The 11,951-nt window shown below is 41.1% G+C and overlaps 1 protein-coding gene across 1 annotated transcript; it reads right to left on the reverse strand.

The window, feature by feature from the left end:
• Window positions 1–938: 938 nt before the first annotated feature.
• On the reverse strand, window positions 939–11,088 carry dmtn (dematin actin binding protein). The gene is made up of 15 exons (XM_023411026.2): window positions 11,040–11,088; window positions 9,467–9,547; window positions 9,222–9,365; window positions 8,844–8,888; window positions 7,127–7,235; window positions 6,440–6,484; window positions 6,181–6,312; window positions 5,505–5,602; window positions 5,321–5,423; window positions 5,159–5,214; window positions 4,474–4,519; window positions 4,299–4,306; window positions 3,966–4,031; window positions 3,257–3,337; window positions 939–2,983 (listed from the first exon to the last, which is right to left on the reverse strand). Exons 1-15 carry the CDS (start codon window positions 11,046–11,048, stop codon window positions 2,870–2,872), a joined length of 1,137 nt encoding a protein of 378 aa, XP_023266794.1. The 5' UTR covers window positions 11,049–11,088; the 3' UTR covers window positions 939–2,869.
• Between the last annotated feature and the right edge of the window lie 863 nt (window positions 11,089–11,951).

Genomic DNA, 11,951 nt, shown 5'->3' on the forward strand with positions numbered 1-11,951 from the left:
GTTTGAATCTCTCACCACAATAGGTGTGAAAAACTCTCGGGGGGGGGGGGGGGAAAATCTGTAGCAACACATGAGCAGAAAGAGAAAACATGTCGGTTTTATAGTAAAGATGGAAAATATCAGGATTTATATTCAGATCCACGACGGATCCGTTTAAATCTGCAGCTGCAGATACAGATGTTCAGATATCATCATGTTTAATGTGATGAAAACAAAACCACAGTCAGCTGCTGATGAATAAACCAGCCAGTAAATGTCAGAGAAATGTTAAACACCATTAAACCAGTCAGACAGTAAAAACCTTCTCAGGCTTCTCTCTGCAGCTCTAGTGACAACAGGTCTGTGAGCCAATCAGAAGAGAGGAGGCTCTGATATATATATATATATATATATATATATACACACACAGTATCAGTCCTATGCAGTATTTTTAACAAACATAAAATTGTTAATGAATACATAGACTAATATAATTTTCATGAAACAATTGTTAAATAAACAAATAATTTTTATGCTTCATTTTAAATGATAAGATTATTGCTCACAAAGATACGTGTGCATCGCAGGTTTAAAGTCACATTTAAAGCTGCAGTAACTGATTTTCTTTGGGCAACATGGAAGATTATATAGTTGTGAATGTGTTTACATGTTCACACATTGATACATCCATTAGTAATATTAAAGGAATATCGATCAGTGCAGCCTTAAAGAAATGTTTTGTTTCTAGAACATGATCTGTTATAATCTACAGAAACTCAGTCCACAGTTTTTACAGGAACTATTTCTTTGGTAGAAAGTAGTTCCTGTAATGAAACCTGCCTGAGCTTTAAGCCACTAACTGAACTGATGCTTTAAAACGATTCGTTTAGTCTAAAACTTCAAACTGCAGAGAAACAAGTATCACAGATATAAAACAGAGACAATAAAAGCAGCAGATGTTGAACGTTTTTCTAGGCTTTATTTGACTCCCTCACATCGTACAACAGAAACAAAGAGGACGTGAAGACCGAGCACGGAAACGACGGCAGAGACGTTTCTACCTCAAGACACCATCCAATACAGACGCTACCATGTTGATTAGTGCGGACTACTCCTTTAAAATGTCTGGATGCTGAAATTAGCGGGAAGATGTTGGCGGCGAGTTAAAGCGAGGACTGAAGTCGTCGGCGAGTGCTCGTTAAATTAAAAAAAAACAACTGTACAGCAGAAAATGAAAAAACTTCACAGCAGCTGACGACGTCGTGGCAGTAAAAATTACAATCATCAAATAAATTAAAAGCTTCACGTAATAAATAGATTTATTATCTGTTACATGTTTATTATGTGACAGCAGCTGACACACGTCAGAGGCCTGGACCCTGAGGAGAGTTTAACTGGGTCTGGTTCTGTCAGGGCTCCTGGTTTTCATCCTGATAACTGGTCTCATGAAGCTGGTTCTGAACTGGTCCGGTCCTCAGACCACCTCCATTAATGATTTAGACCATAAAAAGAGATTTACAGCCTCGTGAAATATAAACAACATAATCACAGAATAAGACGCCGTAGAAATATGAGATTTTTGCCGTTGCTACAAAGCTAATGTTAGCGTTAGCAGCTGTTTATTTGCCAGTCTAGAAGAAACGTTGTGAGTTCAGCATCAAACTTCAATCCTTCACTCACTAACATCTGTCTCCAGAGGTGGAAACAAACACCGATGTTGACTCTTGTCTCTGTCATGTCTTTTCTTCTCCTGAAGTTAGCATGCTAACTAGCTAGCCCTGGCCTGTCTGTCCTGCGTTCCTTTGGAGCGTCGCGTCTTGTAAACGCAACAATGGCTGAAGCTCCACAGCAACTCGCTCCCGGCAGGAAACCTCCAAACACCCTTTAATGCTACGAGAGATGCTATTCAGCACATGACCAGAGGGGGCAGCGTCACTTCTGTGTTGTTGTGTAAATATCTGATTAATGATTGATCTGGATGTGAGTTTTCTGATTCCACTATAGGCAGATAAACAGATAAAAACAGCTGATTTCTTCCTGCTGAGTCGACATGAAAACTTGTTTTGGTCCAGTAAATATCAGCTGTCAGTCAGTGTGGACTAAACAGATGGATGCTACATTAGCATTAGCATCTTGCATTTAATGTGGGTTCACATGAAGTCAGTTACAAAGATTTAAAGCAACTGACACCGTCAGAAATCTTCAATCAGGCTGGAGTAGAAGTGATTGTTCTGATCATTTTAAAAATGTCACTCGTTCTTTATTTCTTGTGACTTTATTATAAACTCAGAGCTTTTGTCCCTGTCAGGATCCTGTAGAAATGATTTTCCAGCGATTTGATTGGTCAGTAGTTGTTTCCGACAGGTGAACCAGCTTCATGAGTCCAGAACACCTGAGTTAAACCCAAAGAGAGCTGCTAACATGCTAACATGCTAACCTCCCCTCATGATACAGACCTCTGCAGAGACAATACACAAGTATGATGGTGATGGTGATGATGATGATGATATTGATGATGATGAGGATGAGGATGGCGGCGGTGTTTGATGCAGACAGGTAATGAGGATGATTTGCGAGCAGTGAGTATAAGTGCAGCACAGGTAATATGTGAGTGTCAGTGCATCGTTAAGGTTAGCCAGAGTAAAGGGTTAATCAGGACCAGCCTTCAGTAAACACTCTGTCTGATCCTCGGGGGCCGGCTCACATCCAGGGACGTGATTGGTTAGTTAGATGGAGGACGTGTTGGTGTGAATGGACGTGATGAAGGGCTGGATATCTGATGTTATGGCCTGGGTTCTCTCCTCCTCCTCCTCCTCCTCCTCCTCTTCCTCCTCCTCCTTTCAAAGCAGGTGCTTCGTCAAGTATTAGTCGGGAACGATGTCACTTCCTGTTAGAAAAGTGAGGCTTTCTTCTTCAGTTCATTTCGTTTCCACAAAGAGAGGCGGTCGAACTCGGCCATCGGCATCCCGAACACCTGCTCGAACTGCTCGGGATCCAGGTGTCTCTGGGAGAGGAGAGAAGAAGAAAAAGAATCAGGGTCAGTTTTTATCAGAGGACTAAAAGAGCCGGACTCAGAGTGAGACGTCGCTGTTTTTCTACACTCTCTGACAGCACTAGAAAATAGAAACATCTTCAGGTTCAGGGTCCGAGCGGGTCTCGTTAAACCGCCTCAAACATCACCAGTGAAACCAGTTCACTGCAGACCTTAACCACACACACACACACACACACACACACACACACACACACACACACACATACACTCTGTGATACACACCTCCAGTCGAGTGCGGTCCACCCCTGGCGGCAGCTTACAGCGCCCTCTGTGGGTCACAACCAGAGCTTCATAGGGAAACACCTGAGCAGCAGAGAGACGTGTGAACTGTGACGTCCTTGTTCAGGAACTATTATTATTATTATTATTATTATTATTATTATCATTATTATCAGATAATATTGTCATCGTCATGTTAATGACAAAATGACTGAACCTTAACTGTGACCCCAGAAATGTATCTGAATGAATGAGTTTTATAAATATCTGCAGTATTTATTATATATTAACACGATGTGTTAATATATAATAAATACACAAACAACCATAAACAATATACACATTTAAAAAAATCTACATTTATGATAAATAAATATCAGATCATAAAGTTTCTTTTTAAAGTTTCTTTCCTCCTGTTTCATGCTTCAGAAACATTTTCAGAAAATGCAAAAAAACTGTATAAAAATGTTTTTAATTAAAGCTCCGACCTCAAAATCTCATTAACTCTACGTCTGGAACACGAACTTTCTCAACGAGGTTCAGTGGAGAAGAAAATACATTTTAATTTCCACCTGGTTCAGTTCACAATAATCACATCATGTTGGTTTATTTTGAACAAATTATACTCTTCAAACCTTTCGCATGTATAAATTATTATACGAACAATAAATCCTCCACTGATTGTGTGTTAGAAAGCGTTGGCAGCTCTCACCTTCTGCTCCAGGATACTCGGCAGAGAGTTTCCTCTGTCCATCCTCTCCCTGCGAGCGTCTCCGTCCTACAGCAGAACAAACGCAGCAAACATCACACACAACAACTTAAACCTGGAGAACACAAACGCAGCACAGGGACGGCAAGCCGGAAGTAGAAAACGCACGGTGACGGTGTAAAGCTGCAGATTTAGCACAAACACACACACATGCATCTGCTCACACACACTTTGTTCAGGACTGTGCAGAAGCTCATGCAGGAGGCAGTTCAGACCTGCAGCTGTTCAGTTGCAGCACACACACAGTTCATGTCTGAGGAGGCGACACACACTCACCTGAGCAGCTGCCAAAACACAACGACAGGAAGGAGAGACGTGAGGACAGGGAATAAAAAACACATGAGTGAGCCGCACTGCGACGTGTTCCTCCACCAGCATCAACATGAAAATAGTCCCCAACAGATGAGATCGTTCCTCCGTTTCATTGTATAAAACTGAACATGAATCCTACCTGATGGTCCTTTGTCTCCGTCTGTGGAGAACTCTGCAGACTGCATCTGCAAACACCAAACACCTGGTTACACCTTTTTCACCAAACACTGAAAAACTAAATTCACTTCAAAAGGTTCTTTTTGTTTCTGGAATTGTAAATAAGTAATACTCATTTTAGCCACAAGGAAAAAGAATATTTCACACCCCTTGTGGCCGACACGGGTATTACACATTACAACCCTGCGGTATTAGTTCTGTACGGGAGCTGTCGCACTCATTTTATTTTATACTGTTTGATATTTATATCAGTTAATTATCACATGATCTCAGGATAAAAAGTTAGTAAAAAATAACAAAGGTTTTTTTTTTTGAGATAATACGATAATTATCCTGTTTTTCCAAGATAACAATAATTTTAATCAATAACAATAATAATAATTATCTTATTATTTTGTTTGTTAATTTAATCCTGATATCATGTAATAATTAATTTGTGATATCCAGATAATAATATAAAATAAAGTGAGTGCAACCACGACACTCCTCAACTGTTTTAGTGCTGACTTTGCATTTTATTATTGAGTGACGCCACATGTGAACTGTGATGATAATGTTTTTCCTTTCAGTGCGCCGGTCTAGTTATTAAATATTCCTCCTGTGTCGACCCGGTCTCACAGTCTGCAGCTGCAGACACAAACACTCACTCTGGTCAAGCCTGAGCCTGAACGTGAAGGAGACTTTGATGCACTCGCTGACAAACCTGCAGGTAAAACACAGAAACACAGGTAATCTCAGTGAGCGTCGATTCATCCTGAACCAGGAAGTAAACTCAGTTAAAGCCTCAGACGAAGGTCAGTGTTTCTCACTGGTGTGCATGTGTGTTCTGTCGGGCAGCGACTGTGTCTTCCTCCGATAAACGGCTTTCTCTTTCTCCTCCTTCAGGATCAGACGGCCCAGGTTGGACTTGATCTGGACACAGACACAGGGAGCTCAGGTGTTACAGGTGTCAGGCAGGTAGGTCATAACCTTTATTCATCTCCAGTCACTGACCTTCTCCAGCTCCTGCTCCTGCAGCGTCTTGGCCTCTTCTGTCAGGTCCTCAAACTCATCTTCCTCCGGCAGCTCCTTCTTCTTCCTCCACTCGATCTCTGCGAGAGTTCATGTTTAAAGTTAGATCTGTCTCCGAACTCAGGCTACGTCCACACTGCTACCATTTCTTTTTAAAACGCCGTTTTCAAACGATATCCGTCCAGACTGTCACACCTGAAAACTCATACATGTGCATTCACTACACTGAGCGTGTGCGAGCCGGTGTAAACAGGAAGTAGATTGTCTCCTCTGCAGCTGTAGCATTAAAACAGAATGTAAGTGAACAACAGCTGCAAAGACAACAAGGTCAGAAACACTGTCGTTCATCATCATGTTGTTTTCACCACTGGTAGTCCAGGCTGATGACAGCCAATCAGGAGAGACCGTGGGTGTGACCTCATCGTTTACAAAGGTCTCACTTTCTGTCCAGACTACAACACAACCCCAGAGTTTTCAAAATAAAACGCAACCCCAGAGTTTTCAAAATAAAACAAATCGTGTGGACAGAAGTGAAAACATAGTAGTGTGGACGTGACCTCAGCCTCACTCTGTGTGTTTACATGGATCTGTGTGTGTGTGTGTGTGTGTGTGTGTGTGTGTGTCTGTGTGTGTGTCTGTGTGTGTGTGTGTGTGTTACCCATGGCTGCCAGCGAGGGGGGGCAGGGCCAGTACTCCGTCTCTATCTTGGAGGGCTGGTTGGGATCCGGAGGCTGAGCTGCAGGAAACTTTGCGGACTGGATGACTCCGCTGCCCTCCACATGTTTACCGTCTGCAGAGACACAGAGACACAGAGACACAGAGACACAGAGACACAGAGACACAGAGACACAGGAGGCTTCAGTGAGGACGGAGCAGAAAACACATGAAGACACTGATAAACAAGAAGAAGAGCTCACCCTGTTTGTAGTTGGGAGGTTTCCTGTAGATGTTGGTTCCATTATCTGAAACAATATTTCTCAGGTGTCAGAGTTTGGAAGTCCAGGAGTGACAGTATTAAAATAAAATCAATTAACCACATGTGAGGATGACGTATAATATAATATATAATATAATAATATTATAATATACCAAAAATACAAAATTAATAACATTAGAATTAAAATTAAAACTACAATGACAAATAATTTTCATTATACTCATTAACTTACTCATTAACTTGTATTAGTTTATTTATAATCAGTTAAACTACAATTAAATAAACTGATTAATTAAATTTGCATTTAAATGATGCATTAATCATAATAAAAAATATCATTCGCTGTGTTAATTATGTGTTTATGATCTATATTAATAATGAATTCATAGTTGAATTTTTTTTAATGGAACTGCAAAATTAAGGAAATAGAATTAATTAATTGAAAAAATTTAATGACCTTTTAATTGTTTTTTTGTCTTTTTTTACTTTGAGTTTATTAATGCATCATTAAAATTTTAAATAAATTTAAATGTAATTTAACTCATCAACTAATAGCTTTTAAAAAATGTATCACTTCATTAATCTATTGATTCATATAATTAAATTATGTGTGCGTGTGTGTGTGTGTGTGTGTGTGTGTGTGTGTGTGTGTGTGTGTGTGAGAGACCTGGTCTGTGGAAATGCTGCAGGCTGGTGCTGATCTTGCGTCCAGCGTTGAGCTGCAGCGTTGATCCTCCAGGAGAACCACTGTCACTCTCTGCTCTGCGTCCCTTCACCTGACACACAAACACACACAGATGAGGAGGATGAGGATGAGGATGAGGATGAGGATGATGATGAGGATGAGGATGAAGCTGGGCAGATTGATCTTATAAACTGTGTTGGATGCAGCTTTTCATAGTTCTCTCTGTCGTCTGTCCAGAATGACGGACTGCTTTGATGGCAGCTGGATTATTTTGACACACAGGCTTTTCTTTTGAAAAGCTGCCCTGACAGGATGAGGTTCTGGTCTGTAAACGGTCGGTCCAGCAGGCGGCGCTGTGAGCGGTAAACACAGATTCAGACTGAAACTGAAACTGACAGCGACTCTGAGTCTCAGCAGTTTTTTCCTTCTGTCCCGGGAGTTTAATTAGATTTGACTTCACAGGACTGAAGCTCATTCATGACGGATGGAGATCATCAGTGAGGTCACAGCCGCCGCCACAGAGACGCTCTCTGTTCCCAGCGCTGGAAAAACTCCAGTCATTAAATGTCACATTTCTAACACGGAGGAGACAAAGCAGAGAGACGAGAGGATGAGGACATCAGTCCAACCACTGTTTGTCCTGAAAGTCTGGGTCGTGACCCGGCAGTGAGACATGAGAGGTCACCGAGGGTTCGTCTCCTCTCAGCTTGGACTTCTACATGATTTATTCTTTATTCCAGCTTTTGTCTTCAGTAAATATCGTTTTAAATAACGTGGAATCACGTACTCGTTGTTTCATCCACATCTAATGGTCTTCATCAGCAGGTGGAGTTTGCTCAGTTGTCATGGAGACGGTTTAGATGTTATCAAGCTCCCTGAGGGTGGAGTTTCACTTATGTGATAAACGTCCACTAGCTCCAACTGTAGTCGACAACCGGAGCAACTGAGGAAGACCATGAAATGTGGCTGAAAGCTTTGATGACACAGAGTAAGTGAATCTTCAAGCTCAGGTTATAGAAATGTTTAATAAGTGAACGTGAGGAAAAGGATAATAATCAAACTGTATTTGAATTTATATAATATTGTATTTTCCATTTTACTTTGTCCAACTATTGTTTAAACGTTACAGTTTAGTTCTTTTTTCACAGGAAAAAAATAACTTTTGCTTTTTAACAAATAACTCCTTGTTTTGTTTGAACTTTGGAGACATTGAACAGAAGAAAAGTAAAAACAAATTCACGCATTTCTTATTCAGTAACTGAAATACTTCTCTGGGACTTGACCAGGTTTTATAGTGTCAGTTTGCAGTGAAGCTCTTCATCACCCGAGTTTTTACACAATCATTTATCAGACCAGAATCCAAAACACATATAACCAACAAATATTCTCCCGAAACATTTGAATCTTTCCACACGACCCGAAGATGTGGAGACGATTCATGTGACACAACAAACCCCAGTGTTACTGTTACTGCACGAGAGGTGTGATGATGGAAAGCCATCTGTCCATCCTCACGCTGGCTCTCACAGTATTTACCAAGAAAATGTTGCATGAAAAAATTGAGGAAAAAACGGTGCAAAAATGTCATAATGCACTGAACAAATGTCGTATTCTGTCCCTTATTAACTGCGCTGTGTTACAGGTGTGAGGCTGATGTACCTGCATTATCTGCTCCGTGACAGGTGAGTGAGAGTCTTACCTCAGGAGACATGGTGGGCGATGTGGAGGGAGGAGAGAGAGATCGCTGCAGGTCACAGAAACACAAGGCCAACATTATAACACACTCAAAATACGACTCAATACTGTTACTACAGTAACTACAGAAACAATGAGGTTGAGACATGAGGAGTTAGAGAGGGTGTAATCTCTTAATTTAAACCTTTCCAGGCTGATTATTTTTTAATCTACATAATGTCTAAAACATAAAGTTGTCACAACCTGCCTAAGTGCCTTGGCAGGGTCTCCTGGTAAACGTATACCTGCTCAAACACACCTGTAGTATCAGTCTGTACACACACACACACATTAACCTGCTATCTGTGTGTGTGTGTGTGTGTGTGTGTGTGTGTGTGTGTACCTCTCTGCGCGGCGGGTCGAGCGGGGAGAAGGTCAGGTGTGGTTGGTAGGTCATCAGGTCTGGTCTCTCCACCTGCAGAATGGCTTTATCTCTGGGCAGAGCTGCCAGGTCTCTGTAGCCCACCACCTGGTCGTTCACTCGGGCCTGAGCACCACACACACACACACACACACAGATAGCAGGTTAATGTGTGTGTGTGTGTACAGACTGATACTACAGGTGTGTTTGAGCAGGTATAAGTTTACCATGATGCCCGTGGCAGGAGACCCCGGGGCGCTCGGGCCCCTGGAAGAAGGCAGGTTGACCGGAGTTACCCGTCCTTCCACCTGAACCAACAGAAACATTTAGGAGGTGAAATCATTCCAGTTTATCACAACTCAGGTTTTATTTTCATAGTTTTATCCATAATTTATATTAATAATAAAAGCAATGCACTCAGCCTGATCTGGACACAGAGAGACGACAATAGAATTAAATGATTAATAGAGAAAAGTAACCCAGTAACAATATTACCAAACTATCATCACATGACACACTCCTCTTTATCCACAACAGCACAGGAAACAAACAGGTTTACTTTACCAGCTAATTTAACCTTTTTTTACAGTAGCTTCAAACAGGAAGTGCTGCTATGCTAAGTGAAATAAAATCCAGTCTGACAGAGCCACACAGAAATTTGAATGTACAAGTTCTACATCATCTTCAGTCTTTTTTATTAATATTAGCATTGTAGCGTTAGCAAGTTGTGAAAAATAACAGGACTAGGGTTCAACTTAATGCTAATGTTTAACCTCAGTAAGCTAACGTGCTGTTAAGCATTAGCTTGCGGTATATGATGATGTGTTGTTTTCCATTAAAGTTATGATGCTTTTACCTCTCAAAAAAAATGGAAATATTTTTATTTTTCTATTTTATGTTCATGTTCTGAGAGGTTCAAATTCATGCTAATGTTTAAGCTAACATGCTGTTAAAGATCAGTTTGGTGTTACAGTATCATAACTTCTTCATCCTGAGTGGGACGGAGTTAAAGACACTCCACAAACATTTTTTATTTTTCTATTTCTTGTAAAGCAGATGTAAGTCACTGACATGGACCACACCTTAAACAGGTTTGTGTTCAAGTTCACACCAGAAGATATAACCGGTTTCTGGTCCAGTATGTTAGCTTGTAGCATCAACCAGGTTGTGTTTATTTAGCTAAATTAGCGTTAGCTTGCTTTAAAATAAAGAATATTTGGCAGCTTTTGACAAATAACATTAAATTTACACTTCTTAAAGTCCCGAGCAGAGAAACTGTGAACGATGTCAGGCGTGGTTAAAGTCTGTAGGGAGCAAAGGTCGCTAACAGAGCAGTGTTCATGTCCATGTGCTTCTTGAACCAGAGCTTTTCTAACAGATTTTCATCTTTTGGACTCGAATGATTCCAGCAGGACAGTTTCATGCTCATCCAAACTGAAGTGAATGAATGAGCTTTGAAACTCTGTGGAGGTGATGAACCGTGACTCGACTGTTTTGCCATCGGTTTACAGAACTGTCGTCTCCAGACATGAGGTCTGCACTTGGACACTTTGGTTTGACTTTGGTTTGTTTCCAATCTGTCTCATCGTCTCGCTGCTCATGACTTTGGCTCCTCTGGACTTTAATTCTCAGCTATTACCCTGATGAGAACAATATCATCATCACTAATAGAAACGAAGGACAAAACTACATCATTGTTGGAGCAGAGAGCCGTGTGTAGATTCAACTTTTGCCATGAATGTGTGCACTTTTTATTTCCTCCAACTGTCATTTCTAAAGGCCAGTGGGATGATGGATTACCTTCTGCATGGCTGGAGAGAAACCTTCCTCTGTTTGGTTTTAACCAGCTGGAGAGACACAAGAAATGAGACAATCAGCAAATGCATTTGCCATTATAGAGAATCTGATCTCACAGCTCAGCAACTTATGAATGAGACGGGAATGACTCATCTTGTTCTGGAGTAATAACGTTTCATTCCTGCTGCAGTTTTCTCAATAGAAATATGATGAACATACAAACTGTTTTATATCTTAAATAAGCCTTTTTAACAGAAGACATTTTAACTCCACTTTGTGTCTCTTTGTTGTTGTTTTGTGTCTCCAGGGGCCCCTTGACCCCCTGGGCCCCTGAGCCTGTGCCCAGTACACCTGTCCATCACTACATCCATGGTCATAGCATGAAAAGCACATGTGGAACTGACAACATTAACGGTGACTCTGGTCCATTTAAGAGTCCCAGTGGACCAGAGCCCTGGAGCTGGCAAACTAAATGGGATGCAGCCATTATTAATGTTGTTAGTAACATCTGTGCTTCTCATGCTCTGACATGGCAAAATGTCTGCTGCAAAAAAATCTGTTTGTGTGACTTTATGGATTAAGACAAGAAGATTTAGACGTTCAGATTTAAAACTCCATCTGCTGAGGTCGGTCATGTCATATGATCGAAAGCTCCAGAACAGGTATTAAATTCAGGGTTTGTATAATCATGAAAAACTGGTGTTTTTTCTCCTTTTTCACCAGGAAACGCGACATCACTGAAAGAGATCATTACGATGCCGCAAAGATAAACTCAGAGACGTCTGACCAATGACAGAAAACATCGTGGTTATTTCACGTGAGCGTTGGTTGTGCACATCCTCAGACATTAATGCTACGCGTCCACGAGATGCAAGTGAACACATGACCAGTGGGGGCAGCGTCAGAGTTAGAGAG

This window comes from Seriola lalandi, unplaced genomic scaffold, assembly GCF_002814215.2.
Source record: "Seriola lalandi dorsalis isolate HSWRI2012SDOR001 ecotype SW California unplaced genomic scaffold, Sedor1 jcf7180002054444, whole genome shotgun sequence".
NCBI lineage: Eukaryota > Metazoa > Chordata > Actinopteri > Carangiformes > Carangidae > Seriola > Seriola lalandi.

Bases quoted from the DNA above. Each gene is read 5' to 3' on its own strand.
- dmtn (XM_023411026.2), bottom strand. The intron at 9,366-9,466 runs GTAAACTTATAC...TGTGGTGCTCAG, and splicing joins CTCCTGCCACGGGCATCATG to GCCCGAGTGAACGACCAGGT. The intron at 6,485-7,126 runs GTCTCTCACACA...ATATTGTTTCAG, and splicing joins GCAGCATTTCCACAGACCAG to ATAATGGAACCAACATCTAC.